Source organism: Antechinus flavipes, chromosome 2 (genome assembly GCF_016432865.1).
Source record: "Antechinus flavipes isolate AdamAnt ecotype Samford, QLD, Australia chromosome 2, AdamAnt_v2, whole genome shotgun sequence".
Classification (NCBI taxonomy): domain Eukaryota; kingdom Metazoa; phylum Chordata; class Mammalia; order Dasyuromorphia; family Dasyuridae; genus Antechinus; species Antechinus flavipes.
The window spans coordinates 59,459,997-59,473,866 of NC_067399.1; the positions used below are offsets into that span (position 1 = coordinate 59,459,997).

A 13,870-nucleotide genomic window follows, 5' to 3' on the forward strand; every position below is an offset into this window, starting at 1 on the left:
AAATTGTTAGTGCAAGAAGCCTAACCTGTTTGGGAGAGAGCGTGGCAGGGGCCATGCTCTCAGCCTCCATGCCATCAAGGAAGAGACTCCCCAGTCCAGGATGATGGAGCCCTTCCCAAGAGGGCTATTTCACTAAGATTCTTAGTTAAATCTTCCCATCCAAACCTCTATTGCCAATACAAGTGAAGGGTGGACACAAGCACACTGAATCATTCTCATCTTCATTCTTTATTGGTATTGAGGCCAAAGGACAAGGACCAACATAAAAGGCGAGGTATTATTCTGCCAGTCGCCTCCGGCCCTGGGAGGAGCATGCCCGGCCTGCAGGGCAGGACACTCTGTCCAGCAGTAGACGGGACTGTGACTAAACGCAACCAAGTTGCACATGAAGGAAAACCGGGTGGGCAAAGACCCACTACTGTCATCTAGGCCTCTAGTCTTTGGGACCAACGTGTGCACTAGGACTAACTTATCTCCCTTTCTCCTCCACGCCCCATTAGCGTCTGCTTTGAGGCTCTCAACAAGAAGCTTAGATGACAGGATCCAAGAAACTGGTGCACAGGAGAAGGGAGATCTCAGGCTCCTAGCTCTAAAGCTTGGGAAGGAGTTCTGAAGGATTTTACCAAAGGGCCCTTGCTGCCCTCAAAAGTGATTCATCTCTTCCCACACATTTCCAAAAAAAAAAAAAAAAAACCTAAAACCTTCCCCAAGCAACCAAACCATACTCCTGAGAGATCTCAGCCCACCTAGACTTAGGGAAAGTGCCCTCCTGTAGCCCAACTTCTCAAAGTCAGGATAAGCAAGGAGGGAAGGTAGTGTGCTTCCCACACGGGGACACATACTGAGGCAATAGGGCTTGTGAGGTATATAAATCCTGGCAATCCGGCCACGGGACCAGTATGTGAGAATGCCAGTGCTGTCTGTGGGAGTTCCAAGACTAAAGTTTTCAGAAAACTAAAATCACTATCACATAACACATCAACATGATGTGTGTATGTGTGTGAAAAACAATCTGACTCCTGTCTTTATCAGAAAAGAATTAGGTCATTCATGACTCAGGGTTGATTTAGATGTTTCACTGTCAGGGTTAAACACATTTGTTTCCAATAAGTTGTCAAAGCAATTAGCAATAAATGTTTTTAAGTTTCCAAATGAGGGCCTGGGATCAACCAACACTTTCATGTGCTAATGTCTAAAGTGAAGACACAGGCCTTGTGTAAGTGAATAAAATTACTCCTCTTCACTAAAGGAGTATGAACCCTCAATCATGAATTTGCTAATCTTTTTTTCCCTGCTAAGACATTAGCCAGAGCTTATAACATACACACTTGTGTACATGTGAACATTGCACACCTGCCATGTGTACAAAAATGTTATAAGTAGAGGAGTGTGAGAAACTTTACAGTCAACCTTTACTCAACAGCAATTGGAAATACCACCAATGCAAAGTGCTGGACTAATTCTGACTTATCAAGAGGAAAAGTCTCCACCTGCGGCAGGAAACTAACCAGGCTAAGGTAAATCAGCTGTGATATCTGGGAAATTATAAACACACTCCAGCCTATCACAGCCTCTGATGTTTCAATTTGAGACCAATTATTCTGGACAAATAATCTCAATTTTAAAAGGCACATTACCCTCTCTCCTCTACCACCCCCCCACCTCCAGAGGCAGTAAGTAAGTCCTGTAGAAGAAATGGGTTACATCCCCCTAAATCAAAAGTACAGATTTGGTCAGAGTAAAATTCTTCTAAAACTTAGAATCCTTTCCCAGCCCACATTCCCTCCTTTCCTTCCACTTCTGCCTTCAGGCCCCCAAAACTGAGATCATTAATTGAAGGATTTGACTTAGATTACCATTAATGATCTCTGTGTTTGGTGAAGTAAAACTGAGGCAAGAATTCTCAGTGGGGGAAAGGAAGAAAGAAGGTGGAGTAGGGAAGAATTTTAGGTTTTAATAGCTTTCCTTTGACGAAATCCAAATTTTTGACTTAAAGAGATTGAAGATATGACCCATTTTCCCTACAGAATTCTGGCTTATTACTGTCTGACTCCAGAGGGAGAAGGCTACATGCTCTTTCTAGGCTCAACATCTCTCTCTTTCCTAGCATGCCCTCCCCATCCCAACAAACTTTTTTTTCTTACTACTATGGTCTCCCCACCATTGATTTTTTTTTTCTCTTCCATCATTCCACAGACTCTCTCCCAAGCCTGTCCCATGTCCACAAAGGGGTTTGGAGTTTTCATTGCAGAAGATGACTGCCAAGTGGGGAAATTGAGCTCCAGATGATACAAGCCATCTTCCCCACCCCCAAGCCCCGCCTCAGGAGGTTCTATTTCCTGGATGTGCAGTCACATGGGTCTTGTGGCTGACCCAAGTGCAGCTGGTTTTCCCAGCTTAGAGGAAGAAGCCTCTAGCCTCTAGTCAGATTTTGTTTCAGGTCTCCTGCCTTCCCCTAAGTCCAGCTCAGTCAGGACGCAGCGGCAGAGTAATTGCGTGGCCTTGGTAACGGCAGCTAAACAGAGAAAGAAAAAGACAACGTCCTCACAAACTAGCTCCAAAATTAACACAGTTGAATCGGTCCTCCTGAGAACAATTGCAGGGATTCCTCACCCAGAGCCCTCATCAGTTGAGCCAGCCTCAGACAACCTGGGAAGACGGTTCTCTCCTCAGCCCCCCATTTACTTTTGGGGGTGTCTGGTGGGTTAGTCGGCTGGTTTAGTGCCCAATGCTGCCTTGTTCCTCATCAGCCTCTACTGCTCTGAACTTTTCCTTCCCCACCTATCTCCAAGTCCTTTCCCAGAAGGTTGCTGCTAACAGTACCTTTCCAAATAACGAGCGGATCTAAAAAACTACCCTGTGCTGTGTTCCTCCTCCCAAGTAACTTGCAACTTTCATGGAGGGTTACTGGAGAAGGTGCTAACTAACCTAAAGCAATGACCAACAGTGGAAATTTCAGAAGTCCTAGTAGACAAAGCTTGCTGCCCGCCCCACATACCACTGGCCACTTTCTCCAGCACCTGCAGGTCGAGCCAGCTATGGAATTCACTCTGTTTATCCCCTGTCTCACCCTCTCCCATCCTCACACCAAGGAGGAGAGATACTCACCCAGAATCTTCCCAATGAAAAGCGGTTTCTTGGATGCAGGCAAGTAAATGCCGACAAAGTAGACAGGAATCCCAGAAAAAGCGATTCCAATGCCAATCAGGGAGTTGATAGTGTCGCTGTAAAGGGGTACAACCAACAGGAAAACAGAGCAGATGCAGAAAACAATAGGGAAAAACAGACTCAGCTGGAAGAGAAAGAAGAATGAAGAATGTGAATATTCAATGCTGAACCTACGGATGGTAAGATCCTCTATGTAGAGCCCTTCACTTCTTTCAGTGCTCCCACTCTACCTCCAGCCTCCTGACCATAGCTTAAGCCAAGAGGGAAGAGAGTCTTTGCTTTAACCCATCAGAACTGCAGGCGGCCTGGCTGGAATTCTCACAAGGACACACCAGGATGGGCTGTGACCAGGCTACCTGTAAATGGGACCTAAGTCCATGGGTCATGGAGGCCTCTTACACAAACAAGCCCCCAGTTTCCTCTCCTCCTCCCCAGCCCTTCCCTTCAGCCAACAAGAACAGTAACCTCACCTTGAGGGGTCTAGGCCTCTCTGGCTCCTTGATCCGGAGGTAGAGCTGCCCTACAACTGATAAACCCACAAAGAACCAGTAACTGAAGCTAAAGTAGTTGATAAGCAGGAAGACATCCTTCACAATGAGGTAGATGATGGACATGGTGCACTGTGAAGAAAAAGGTTTCATGTTGCAAAGGAAAGGCCATCACAGAAGATCTTGATATGTGACATTTACCATTTCATATCATTAATACCTAACATTTGTACAATGCTTCATCATTACAAAACCCTTTTACATCTTTCACATGTATTATCCAATCTGATCCTCTACAACAACCCTGTGAAAATAAAAGAGGTCAGTTATTATTCATTCCTATACTCTTAATAGGCAGGACAGCAAAGTGGCCCAGTGGAGAGAGTGCCAGGCCTGGAGTCAGGAATACCAGAGTTCAAATCTGGCCTCAGACACTTCCTAGCTGTTTGCCTCAGTTTCCTCATCTGTAAAATGAGCTGGAGAAGGACTAACCACTTCCATGCCTTTGCCACGAAAATCCCAAAATAAGATTAGGAAGAGTCGGACACAACTGGAATAACAACAGTATTCTAATAACAACTCACATTTATATATCACTTTAAGGTTTACAACGCATTTGCCACACAATCACTTTTGGAAGCAGGCAGTCCAATTATCCAACCATTTTATAGACAAGGAAACTGGGATTTATGGGTTGGGTTGCAAATTGTAAAGTGAGTAGTAAGTGACAGTGTCAGGACTAGAACCTAAGGCCTCTGACTCCTGGTAATGTTCTTCCTCTTTATACCACACTGCCAACCACATAAAGGGTCTTAATAAATGAATGTGGGGGTCATGCAGTTATGATTTCTTATCAATAAGTGTCTGATTTGCATATCATTTTTATATATTACCCAGGATCATATAAACATTTCTTTGGCAAAAAATGATAGCAAGCAAAAACAGTGTAAGAAATTCTGACATTCCCCCTACATCCCTTTACCATCCCATCCTTTCAATATACCCTCTGAGGCTCCTGCTTCTCTTTCCTCACTGAAACCACTTTAAGAGCACACACCCAACTCTTTCCTTTCCAGACCAGAATCAGGACCACTGCTCCAACAGGATGTTGTGAACCATTCTAGTACCTTGAACTCCAACTCCAATATCACTATCCTGTCTCCCTTCAGGAATATGGCCCCATCACCCCCAGATAAGAGCTAATAAAGTAGCCAGATTGCAAATCTTTACTCCCCATAAGTCCATTTCCCTTCTAGTGCAAGAAAGCTCACATTGAAGAGCAAAGCAGGAACAGGTGTGAAGCGCTCAATGTGAATCATGGAAAGAAGATAGGGGAGATGACCTTCTCGAGAGCCCACAAAGAACAACCTAGAACAGAGAGGAGTTAGATTAAGTAGAATTCTCCCACATCCAACAGTCATTTAGCCCTGAAACATGCGGGGGTACGCGCACACACACACACCCCTACACATGTACATATACATCTATAACTATAAATCTACCTATCTTACAAACACATACATACACCATTATCAAAATCCTAAACTTTATATTATAAAGAGCTGAGTGAATGACAACCAGGGTCCTGAGATGGAGGGAGCTACATTAATCCAGCCAGAGTTGATCAGACTTCCAATTCAAAGCCTGCTTCTCTTAGCCCCAATGATAACCCTTAAAATGGAGCTTGCTCATATAAACAGCCTTGCCTTCAGGCAGTAGGAAGGCAAAGCCTATGAATGATTCCCATGATTCTCCTTTTTTCAAATATAACTGTTCCATTTTAAGAAATCACAGGTTGTACTAACCATGAAACCTCCCTATCTTTACCCAGAGCCTAGATTAGCTACTAAGACAATAGCATTAAGTACTTTTACTACGTACACCCCTAAAATTGGAGGGTACAGAGAAACAAGGCATTTAAAGGTCATTTCACAGGCTAGCAGAGCCAGCCAGTTGGTACTATCAACCATTCACATAAATGAGACACAAACAGGCAGCACGAGAGCCATATTACCTTGATGAAGCAAAGATCGATGCATTGAGGCCCCCAAAGCAGGAAAAGGCAACAGCAATAGGAATTGTCCAACTAAATATGCCAAATACCTTGTCAGCAAATGTCTGGTAAATGAAGAAAACAAATTAACACAAAGACCAGAGCGTCTCACAAAGACCTGAAGTGGATGAGCATTACGTGGCCTAGGCTGCAGACTAATCTCTGCTCCAGACCAAATGATGGCTTCCACAGACCAATTCACCCTCCCAAGAATAAGGGGAGAGACAGAGGTAAGTGGCCCAGCCTAATCTTACTCTGTTTGAGGCTGGGCTGATCATCAGTAAAGGGAAGAATAGAGTGGAAAGGAAATGCTTGTGGCACTGTTCCCAAGACAGCCTAAGAACAGAAATGGGACTAGGGCCAGGGGGCTCACCACAGCCACAGCATCACTCCCCAGCACGGCCTGGATATCCAACACTGTATAGTAGGCCACGTTGGTCAAGATATAGATGAGTGTCACAATAGGCATAGAAATTCCAATAGCCAAAGGCAAGTTTCTGTAAAGAAAAATATCAAATCATTCACTGAGACTTGGCAGCTCCTTCCTTCAGACCAACAACATTAACTGAATCCCCTTTTGGGAAAGCACTTTATGAGATTCAAAAATGCAACTATAATATGCCCTTAATCCTTGGGGTCTACTGAATCTCCTTAATGAGGTGCTTCCCACGACATTTTTTAATTGCATGATTACTTGAGGTATCAGTCATAGGATCTCAGATTTAGAGTTGAAAGAATTCTTAAGAGGTTCTTTCATCTGACTTAATTTTACAGATAAGGAGGTTGAGGATTAATCGATGAGCCCAAACTCATATAAGTACTAAATGACAAAATCAGGAGCCATATGCAAATCCTCCACCCCTAAATCCATTGTACCATGCTGTCTCCTTAAAATATCCACTAAGACATGTCTTTTCTTTTAAAGGCATCATTTAGATGAACATCACAAAAATATTTCGAGTCTTTCAACTGGTGAAAAAATGATTATCTAAAGAATGTAGCTACCATGAGAGTATTCCTGGAAGGTTTATTCAAGTAACCTAGTTGGCATATTGGGACCTGAGGTCTCTACCCTTTTGGCAGGAATACATGGCTAGATTGATTTAGACTTCTCTTCAGGCTACAGGCTTATAGTCAGCCCAGGGTTTAGATTTGACTACTAAAGTCACACTTCCTCTAGGTTGGACACTAGTGCTCTAGGAGTATATAATGTTTGATGAAGTGAAGCCATGACCTTCCCTCCCAACTAACTCTCTCCTTTCCATCTATCCTTCTCCTTCTCTAAGCAATATAAGGTAAGAGGAAGAGGATGGACAAATGAAGGAGAGAGAGAAAAGGCAGAGAGAAAAGGCAGAAGAGTTTGGGATGCTCAAATCCGGCCTCAGACATTTGACAATTTACTAGATGTGTGACCTTGGGCAAATCATTTAACCTCACCAAAAAAAGGGGGGTATGTAAGGAAAGATAATCATTTGTGTAAAGGTACCCACCACCAATAAGATTCCCAACATAAATTAGTCTAGTAGTGCAATATGATCTCAACTTTACCTTTCTGGATTTTTGATTTCCTCTGTTACAAAATTAAGAGTGTCCCAACCTGAGTAAGAGAAGAGGGCAGAATACAGGGCGAGAGAGAGGTTTCCCATGTCCCAGTAAGCGCCCTGAAATGAATCCCGAAAGTGCTCAGAATGTCCTGCAAAAGGGTTGGGGAGAGAAAGGGGAGGGAAGAAGGAAAAGAAACATAGAACCGAAAGATAGCAAAATAGAAAACACACAGAATGAAAGAGAAGCAAAAAGAAAGACAAAATTTGGGGGAAGAGGGAAGTTAAGAGCAGAGAAGAGGGGAAGAGAATAAAGAATAAACAAAGTTTTAGTGCAAACAAAATCAGAACTACTGCCCCCTCACCCCAAATATATTCAGTGTTCTCTCAACTAAAACAGAACAGCCCAGCAAAGTAAAAATATAGGCATTTCTAGCTACCTTTTATCATAACACCCTTAAAAAACCCCAATTATCATTTCCTGCCAAAAGCTTGTTAGTAATGATATCTGACCAATTTTTTTTTTAACAATAAGAATATTGTTTCGATTTCCATATACCGAGAATAGTTTTTTACCACACCCAGCACTATCTCTTGACATCACCAACCTCAGCTTGGAAACAGAGAGTAATTTTTCTAAATAAGTTTATCAAGCTCGTGAATGATTCCCATGATTTTCCTTTTTTCAATTATTAACTGTCCCATTTTAAGAAATCACAAGTTGTACCAACCATGAAGCCTCCCTATTTTTACCCAGAGCCTAGACTAGCTAGTAAGATAATCATTAGACCCTCCAGCTCAAAAAGCTGTCCCCCAGTCAGCACCTCTCTCCTTGGATTTTTTTCTTAGCTCTAGGAATGTGTGAGACACACATAGATTTTCTTAGACTTAGGAAAACAATGGTCCTCAGGATTGAGGGCCACTGAACCTTGTGTTCAGTATCTGATAACCCCAATAGTGCAGAGCCTTTGGTGCAGGGCTAAGTCTGAATATATTGGGAAATGACTTAAGTGATTCCAGGTTATACAATAATCTTACCCAATAGGTCATAAATGGGAAGGAGTCTTTGAATGGGTCTAAATCCTTCATCTTACACATGAGGAAACCAAAGCCCAGAGAGGTTAAATTTCTTGGGCAAGAATACGCAGACAGTACTACAGAATTTGGAATCAAAAACAGGCCCTTCCAACATATCAAAACTTTGCACCTTCCAATATATCACACTGCCCCTGAACCTTGAACAACAAGCCCTAGGAAATCATGGTTAGCCTCCCACAACAAGCATAGGCCCTGGCTCTCCTGGCTTTAGCTGAGCTTGCTCAGAGACCAGTGTTCTGCTTTCAAGCAGGAAATAGTGATGAAAAACCCCAAACTCCACTCCCCCTTTGATGCCACCTTTTTGCTAAGGTTTGAAGAGGAATAAGCAGGCTTCTCTGCCCCTAAATAATCTTCCTTTTTACCTGTTACAGTATCTGAGATTCCATGTATGGAAATTCTCTCTTTTGGAGTTCTAAAGACTTTTGGTCTCTAGGAGCCCAGAAACTTCTGAAAGGGGTAAACACCTTTAAGCTTTTATTAGCTGACAGCTTAGCAGGTATCCAGGAAATTTAGAAAAGATCAAGGAACAGAACAGATAAGGGGAGAAGAATGTCAAGATGCAGCAAGGCTTCCCAAGTTGACAAGCTGGCCTACAAGAGGCCTGACTAGAGAAGGACACAGTTAGAAAAAGGGAGGAAAACTAGCTCCCTAGCCCGCTGCTCCAAGCCTGTCTCCAGCAAAGCATTCTTCACTGAACCCTGGTTACACCGAGCATAACAGGCCTCCCTCTCTCCCAACATAACTCTGGGCTCCATATTTTAAAGTTCCCGCAGACTGGGCAGTATCCCAGTGCTTGTCCTGATGGGACAAAAGTCCTGGAGAAAAAAGGGCTGCAGCCTCACAACCCAGCTGACCCAAGGCCCGGCCTCCTGCCCGTGCCCAAGACGAGGCTCCAGAAAGCCTCCTTAACGTCAGAGAACACACAGTCGCCATCTCATCAGGGAGGTGACGCCGGTCCTGTCCCGGCTGCCAGAAAAGCCAGCAGCAGAAAAGCCTGATATCCTCTCTCCCTCCCAGGACCAACTTACCCTGGCACAGTTTTATAAGGCCTGCGACGATGATAGCAATAAGAGCAAGAACCTTGGCATAGGTGAACACATCCTGCACACGCGTTCCCCACTTCACATATGCACAGTTCACAAATGTCAGCAGACCTAGGAGAGAAAACCCACGTGGGGTAGCAGGTCACGGGCAGGCATGGGCAGAGGAAGCTGCCCACCCTACCATCTGTCTAACTGCTCAGGGATCGGCAATACAGCTCAGACTCAGGACCTGAAATTACTCTGGATCCAGAAACACAAGACATTAGATAACTGGGTCAATGAAATGAACCCCACCTCCCAATCCAAATATCCCTGAGGACCACTCGGCACTGGGTCTTCTCCTGAGAACACAGGCACGTGCCCCCATCACCATCTCTTCTCAACTAGAGAATTCCCTCCATGAAATAGCTCCCACTCCCCGCCATCTCCCACTTCACACAATATTGATGCAGCTCCCCTCCTCTCTCTGCAAGGAAAAGTCTCAGACAGGAAGAAGGTCAGGAGCTAAATTAAGGGATGATTAATGTGAGATGTTAGGCCTGACAGATTCCTGGGACACCTGCCCACCTCCCTCCCTTCCCACAATTATCCCACCCAACCTTCCTACTAGCTTAAAAAGTCCATCAATGAAGCAAGTTCAATGTGGAGGGAGCAGGAAGGAAGGAAACTGGCTGAACTTAGTGGAGAAGGGAGTGATCCAAAAATGAGAGAGATGGAGGCAGCTGGATGGTGCAGTGGATAGAACACCAGCCCTGAAGTCAGGAGGACTTGAGTTCAAAACTGGTCTCAGACACTTACCACTGCCCAACTGTGTGACCCTGGGCAAGTCACTTAACCTCAATCTCCTCAGCAAAATAAATAAATACAGAGAGACAGACAGATTGCCTTATACAAAGCAAGTTGATTTACTGACAACTTCAACAACATTTAATAGATCCTACTGAATCCTACACAAGTGCTCCAATACCACACTTCTTTGGGCCTCAGTTTACTCATCTGTAAGAAAATGAGGAGAATGGACTAAATGACCTCTAACATCCTTTCCAGTTCTAAATCTATAAACTCTGTAAATTTCCAGTATCACTGAGATCCATGGAGAAAAAAGATTTGGTTTTGATTTTTCCTTAGTTTAATTTCATGGTCTCCAATTTTCAAAACAATTCTCACTTACTACAAAGTATTGCATTGAACAGGAGTTAGAATTAGGTATTATCCTCAGGCATTTCTTCCCTTTCCAACAAACAAGTTGTACCAAGGGCAAGGAAAAAAGGACAAGGGCATCAGAAAACATGCCATTTATTTACAAACCTGGGTCAGAAGGAAACACAGTGATTTTTATATCTCCGCTACACTCAAGCCTAAAGTTACTTTTTCTCAATAAACCTGAAAAGCTATTACAAAATATCTTAACTCCATCCTTACTTTCTAGATTTTCCCCTCAATTCTTTCAAGACCAGCATCCACAATATGCAAAATACCCTCATTACTCCATCAGAAAGGTCATCCTTTATCTTCTCCACATATCCAGGTACCACCCTCACTGCAGAAGTCTTTTCACCCGCACCAGCACATTAACATCTTTGTTTTACTGCATTTAGCATCTGAACGATGGAGATTAATACTGCTTCTTTACCTAAGCCTTTCTCTAGCCTCAAATTATCCTTTGCTTCATATTGCTTCTTGGGCAGTTCAGAAAGGGTATCGTTCTTTCTGTGTGTCACAGTTTTTACACAGTGCTAGACACTAGGAAAGTTCAATACTTTTTGAATTGAACAAAACTGAAGTATTCCTTTCTTCCATCAAAGCAACTGTAGTTGAAACATTAGTCTCCAATTTCCCAAGCAGCAGGTGATAAAAAGCCCATACTGTCAGAAAGCTAATCCTTCCTCCAAGTCATATGGCAAGAAAGATCTCTAGACCAGCTCATGGACATAAACAATCCAGGAAGTAGGCAGCCTCTGGTCATACATCAAATTTCATTAAAAACAAGACAAAAACAAAGTTTTCGCAAATGATTAGACAATGAGGTGGGGAAGAGATAAGACAATAGAAAAAAAGAGAAAGGGTCCAAAAGAAGGTCAAGAAACTTTTGACAGCTGGCAATTATGACTATCTATTAGAACTAAGATTAGTGAGCATAGGGATTTAATCCAAGGATAGATGAAGAGCACAACTCTGATATACTATAAGTAAGCAAAAATTGTTCCTAGCTCTGAAACTATTACCTAACTCCATCTTCTTACTCCCTATCTTCTGATTGCCACATTTCTGATCCTTTCAATTTACTGTTTCCCCCCCTTTCTAGTAAGACCTTGAATCAATTAACAAGCATTTATTAAGCATCGATTATTGAGGGTGCTGTACTAAGCTAGGGATACAAGAACAAAAATGAAACAATCTTGGCTTACTGGTGGATAGACATGTATGTGTGTTTGTGTGTATGTATGAATATATGTATGTATCTATCTGTAGACTAAAAACAAGGTAGTTCAGAGAGAAAGAATTAAGGGTAGGAAAAGTGGAAGGAAGAATCACGAAAAGCCTCAAGCAAAAAGTACTGTTTGAGCTGAACCTAAAAGTAAAGAGGTCACATGCAATCCGAGGATGGGAGATGATCATCACAAAGACCTGGAGACAGGAGATGTGGGGAAAATCTCAAGAAGACCAGTTTGGTTAACTGTTGTGCGGAAAGGGGAGCAATGTATACTTAATGTGAAAAGGTAAGTTAGAGCCACATTACGAAAGGCTTGAAAAGTCAAGCACATAAGTTTATATATTTGGCCCCATGAGCATTAAGGAGTCACTAGAGATGGGAGTCACTAGAGCTTACTGAGGAGGGAAGAAACAGGTTCAGACATTCATTTGAGGAAATTTGCTTTTGCAACTGTGGGAAGGGTGGATAAGAGTAGAGAGAGAGCTGAGACAAGATCAATTATGGAGGCCATTATTAAAAAAAAAAAAAAAGGAATAAGGACTTGGATTAAGTGGTAGCTGTCTGAATGGTGAGAGATGATGTGGATGTAGAAAAGGAAGCTCTGTCAATGGATTAGTCTATTGCAAAAAGTATAGTTGCAAAAAGTAAACAGAAGCAGCTACACCCAAAGAAAGAACACTGGGAAATGAATATAAACTGCTTGCATTTTTGTTTTTCTTCCCAGGTTATTTATACCTTCTGAATCCAATTCTCCCTGTGCAACAAGAGAACTGTTCGGTTCTGCACACATATATTGTATCTAGGATATACTGTAACCATTTAACATGTAAAGGACTGCTTGCCATCAGGGGAGGGGGTGGAGGGAGGGAGGGGAAAAATCGGAACAGAAGTGAGTGCAAAGGATAATGCTGTAAAAAATTACCCTGGTATGGGTTCTGTCAATAAAAAGTTATTTAAAAATTAATTTAAAAAAAAAAGAAAATCTATAACAAGGACATGTTTAGAACCTGGGACCAAAAAAAAAAAAAAAAAAAAGAAGATAATCCTTAAGTTATAAACCAGGGAGAATAGAAGGCTGGTCATACCTTTATGAAAAAGAAGAAAGTTAAGAAGAAAGTTTGGGTTTGGAGGAAAACGAAAACAAGTTTGTTTTGAACATGATGAGTCTGATGTGTTTATGGAAAATCTAATTTGAACTGTGCATTAGACACAGTGATATGGGACTGAAGTTCAGGAATAAAATTTAGGGATGGATATACAGATCTGAGGGTCACATTCAGAGATAATAATTAAACCCATGGGAACTGATGAGACTGTTAAAAGAAAGAGTGTATATAAAAGCCCAGGACAGAGTTTTAGGGTATAATAATAAACTAGGGTTCATGATACAAATGTCAGAACCATGGGAGAGTACTGTCAGGAAAACCCAGAGGAGAGAGAGTATCTAGAAGAAGAGAAATGTTTGATGAAGCAAGGAGATCAATAAGGATGAGACCGAGAAAAGCCCATCAGATTTGGCAACTTAAAAACTGTTTGGTAATTAGAAAGAGCAGCTTCAGTTAGTGATGAGAACAGAAGCCAAACTGGAAAGAGCTGACAAAAGAGAATGAAATAAGAGAAAATGGAAACATTAGGCAAGGGCAGCTTTTCCGACTGTTTTCTGAGAATTTCTGACAAAGGAGGGTAGGAAAACATAGGGCAATAGTTTGAGGGAATGGTGAGGTCTAGTAAAAGTTTTTTTTAAAAGGATGAGAAGACTTGCACATGTTTACAGGCAACAATGAAATAATCAGCAAATAGGAAGAAATTGCGTGGAAGACGGGAAGGAAGATAATTGAGGGGGCATTCTGCTAGAAAAGATAGGAAGGATTAAAGAAGGGGGCACTTAATTATCAGACTGGACAAAAAAAAGAGATAGTAGAGATTGATGGCAAGAGATTTTGTGATGAAGAGAAGAATCAGCTCACACTGAATGGATTCAAGTTTCTTTGTAAAGTATGAATCAGAATCTTCGCTGAGTGTAGGAGAATGAGAGAACGGGATCA

The 13,870-nt window shown here is 42.4% G+C and overlaps 1 protein-coding gene across 1 annotated transcript in view; it reads right to left on the reverse strand.

Moving 5' to 3' along the window:
* Positions 1-209: 209 nt before the first annotated feature.
* Positions 210-13,870, reverse strand: part of SLC7A6 (solute carrier family 7 member 6) — a 29,653-nt gene continuing 15,992 nt past the window's right edge. The window contains exons 3-10 of the mRNA XM_051974943.1: positions 9,377-9,502; positions 7,258-7,402; positions 6,083-6,206; positions 5,671-5,774; positions 4,928-5,024; positions 3,639-3,788; positions 3,109-3,292; positions 210-2,515 (exon numbers count right to left, since the gene is read on the reverse strand). Coding sequence (XP_051830903.1) covers positions 2,421-2,515; positions 3,109-3,292; positions 3,639-3,788; positions 4,928-5,024; positions 5,671-5,774; positions 6,083-6,206; positions 7,258-7,402; positions 9,377-9,502 — 1,025 coding nt within the window. The 3' untranslated portion in view covers positions 210-2,420. The remainder of the gene's footprint in view (positions 2,516-3,108; positions 3,293-3,638; positions 3,789-4,927; positions 5,025-5,670; positions 5,775-6,082; positions 6,207-7,257; positions 7,403-9,376; positions 9,503-13,870) is intronic.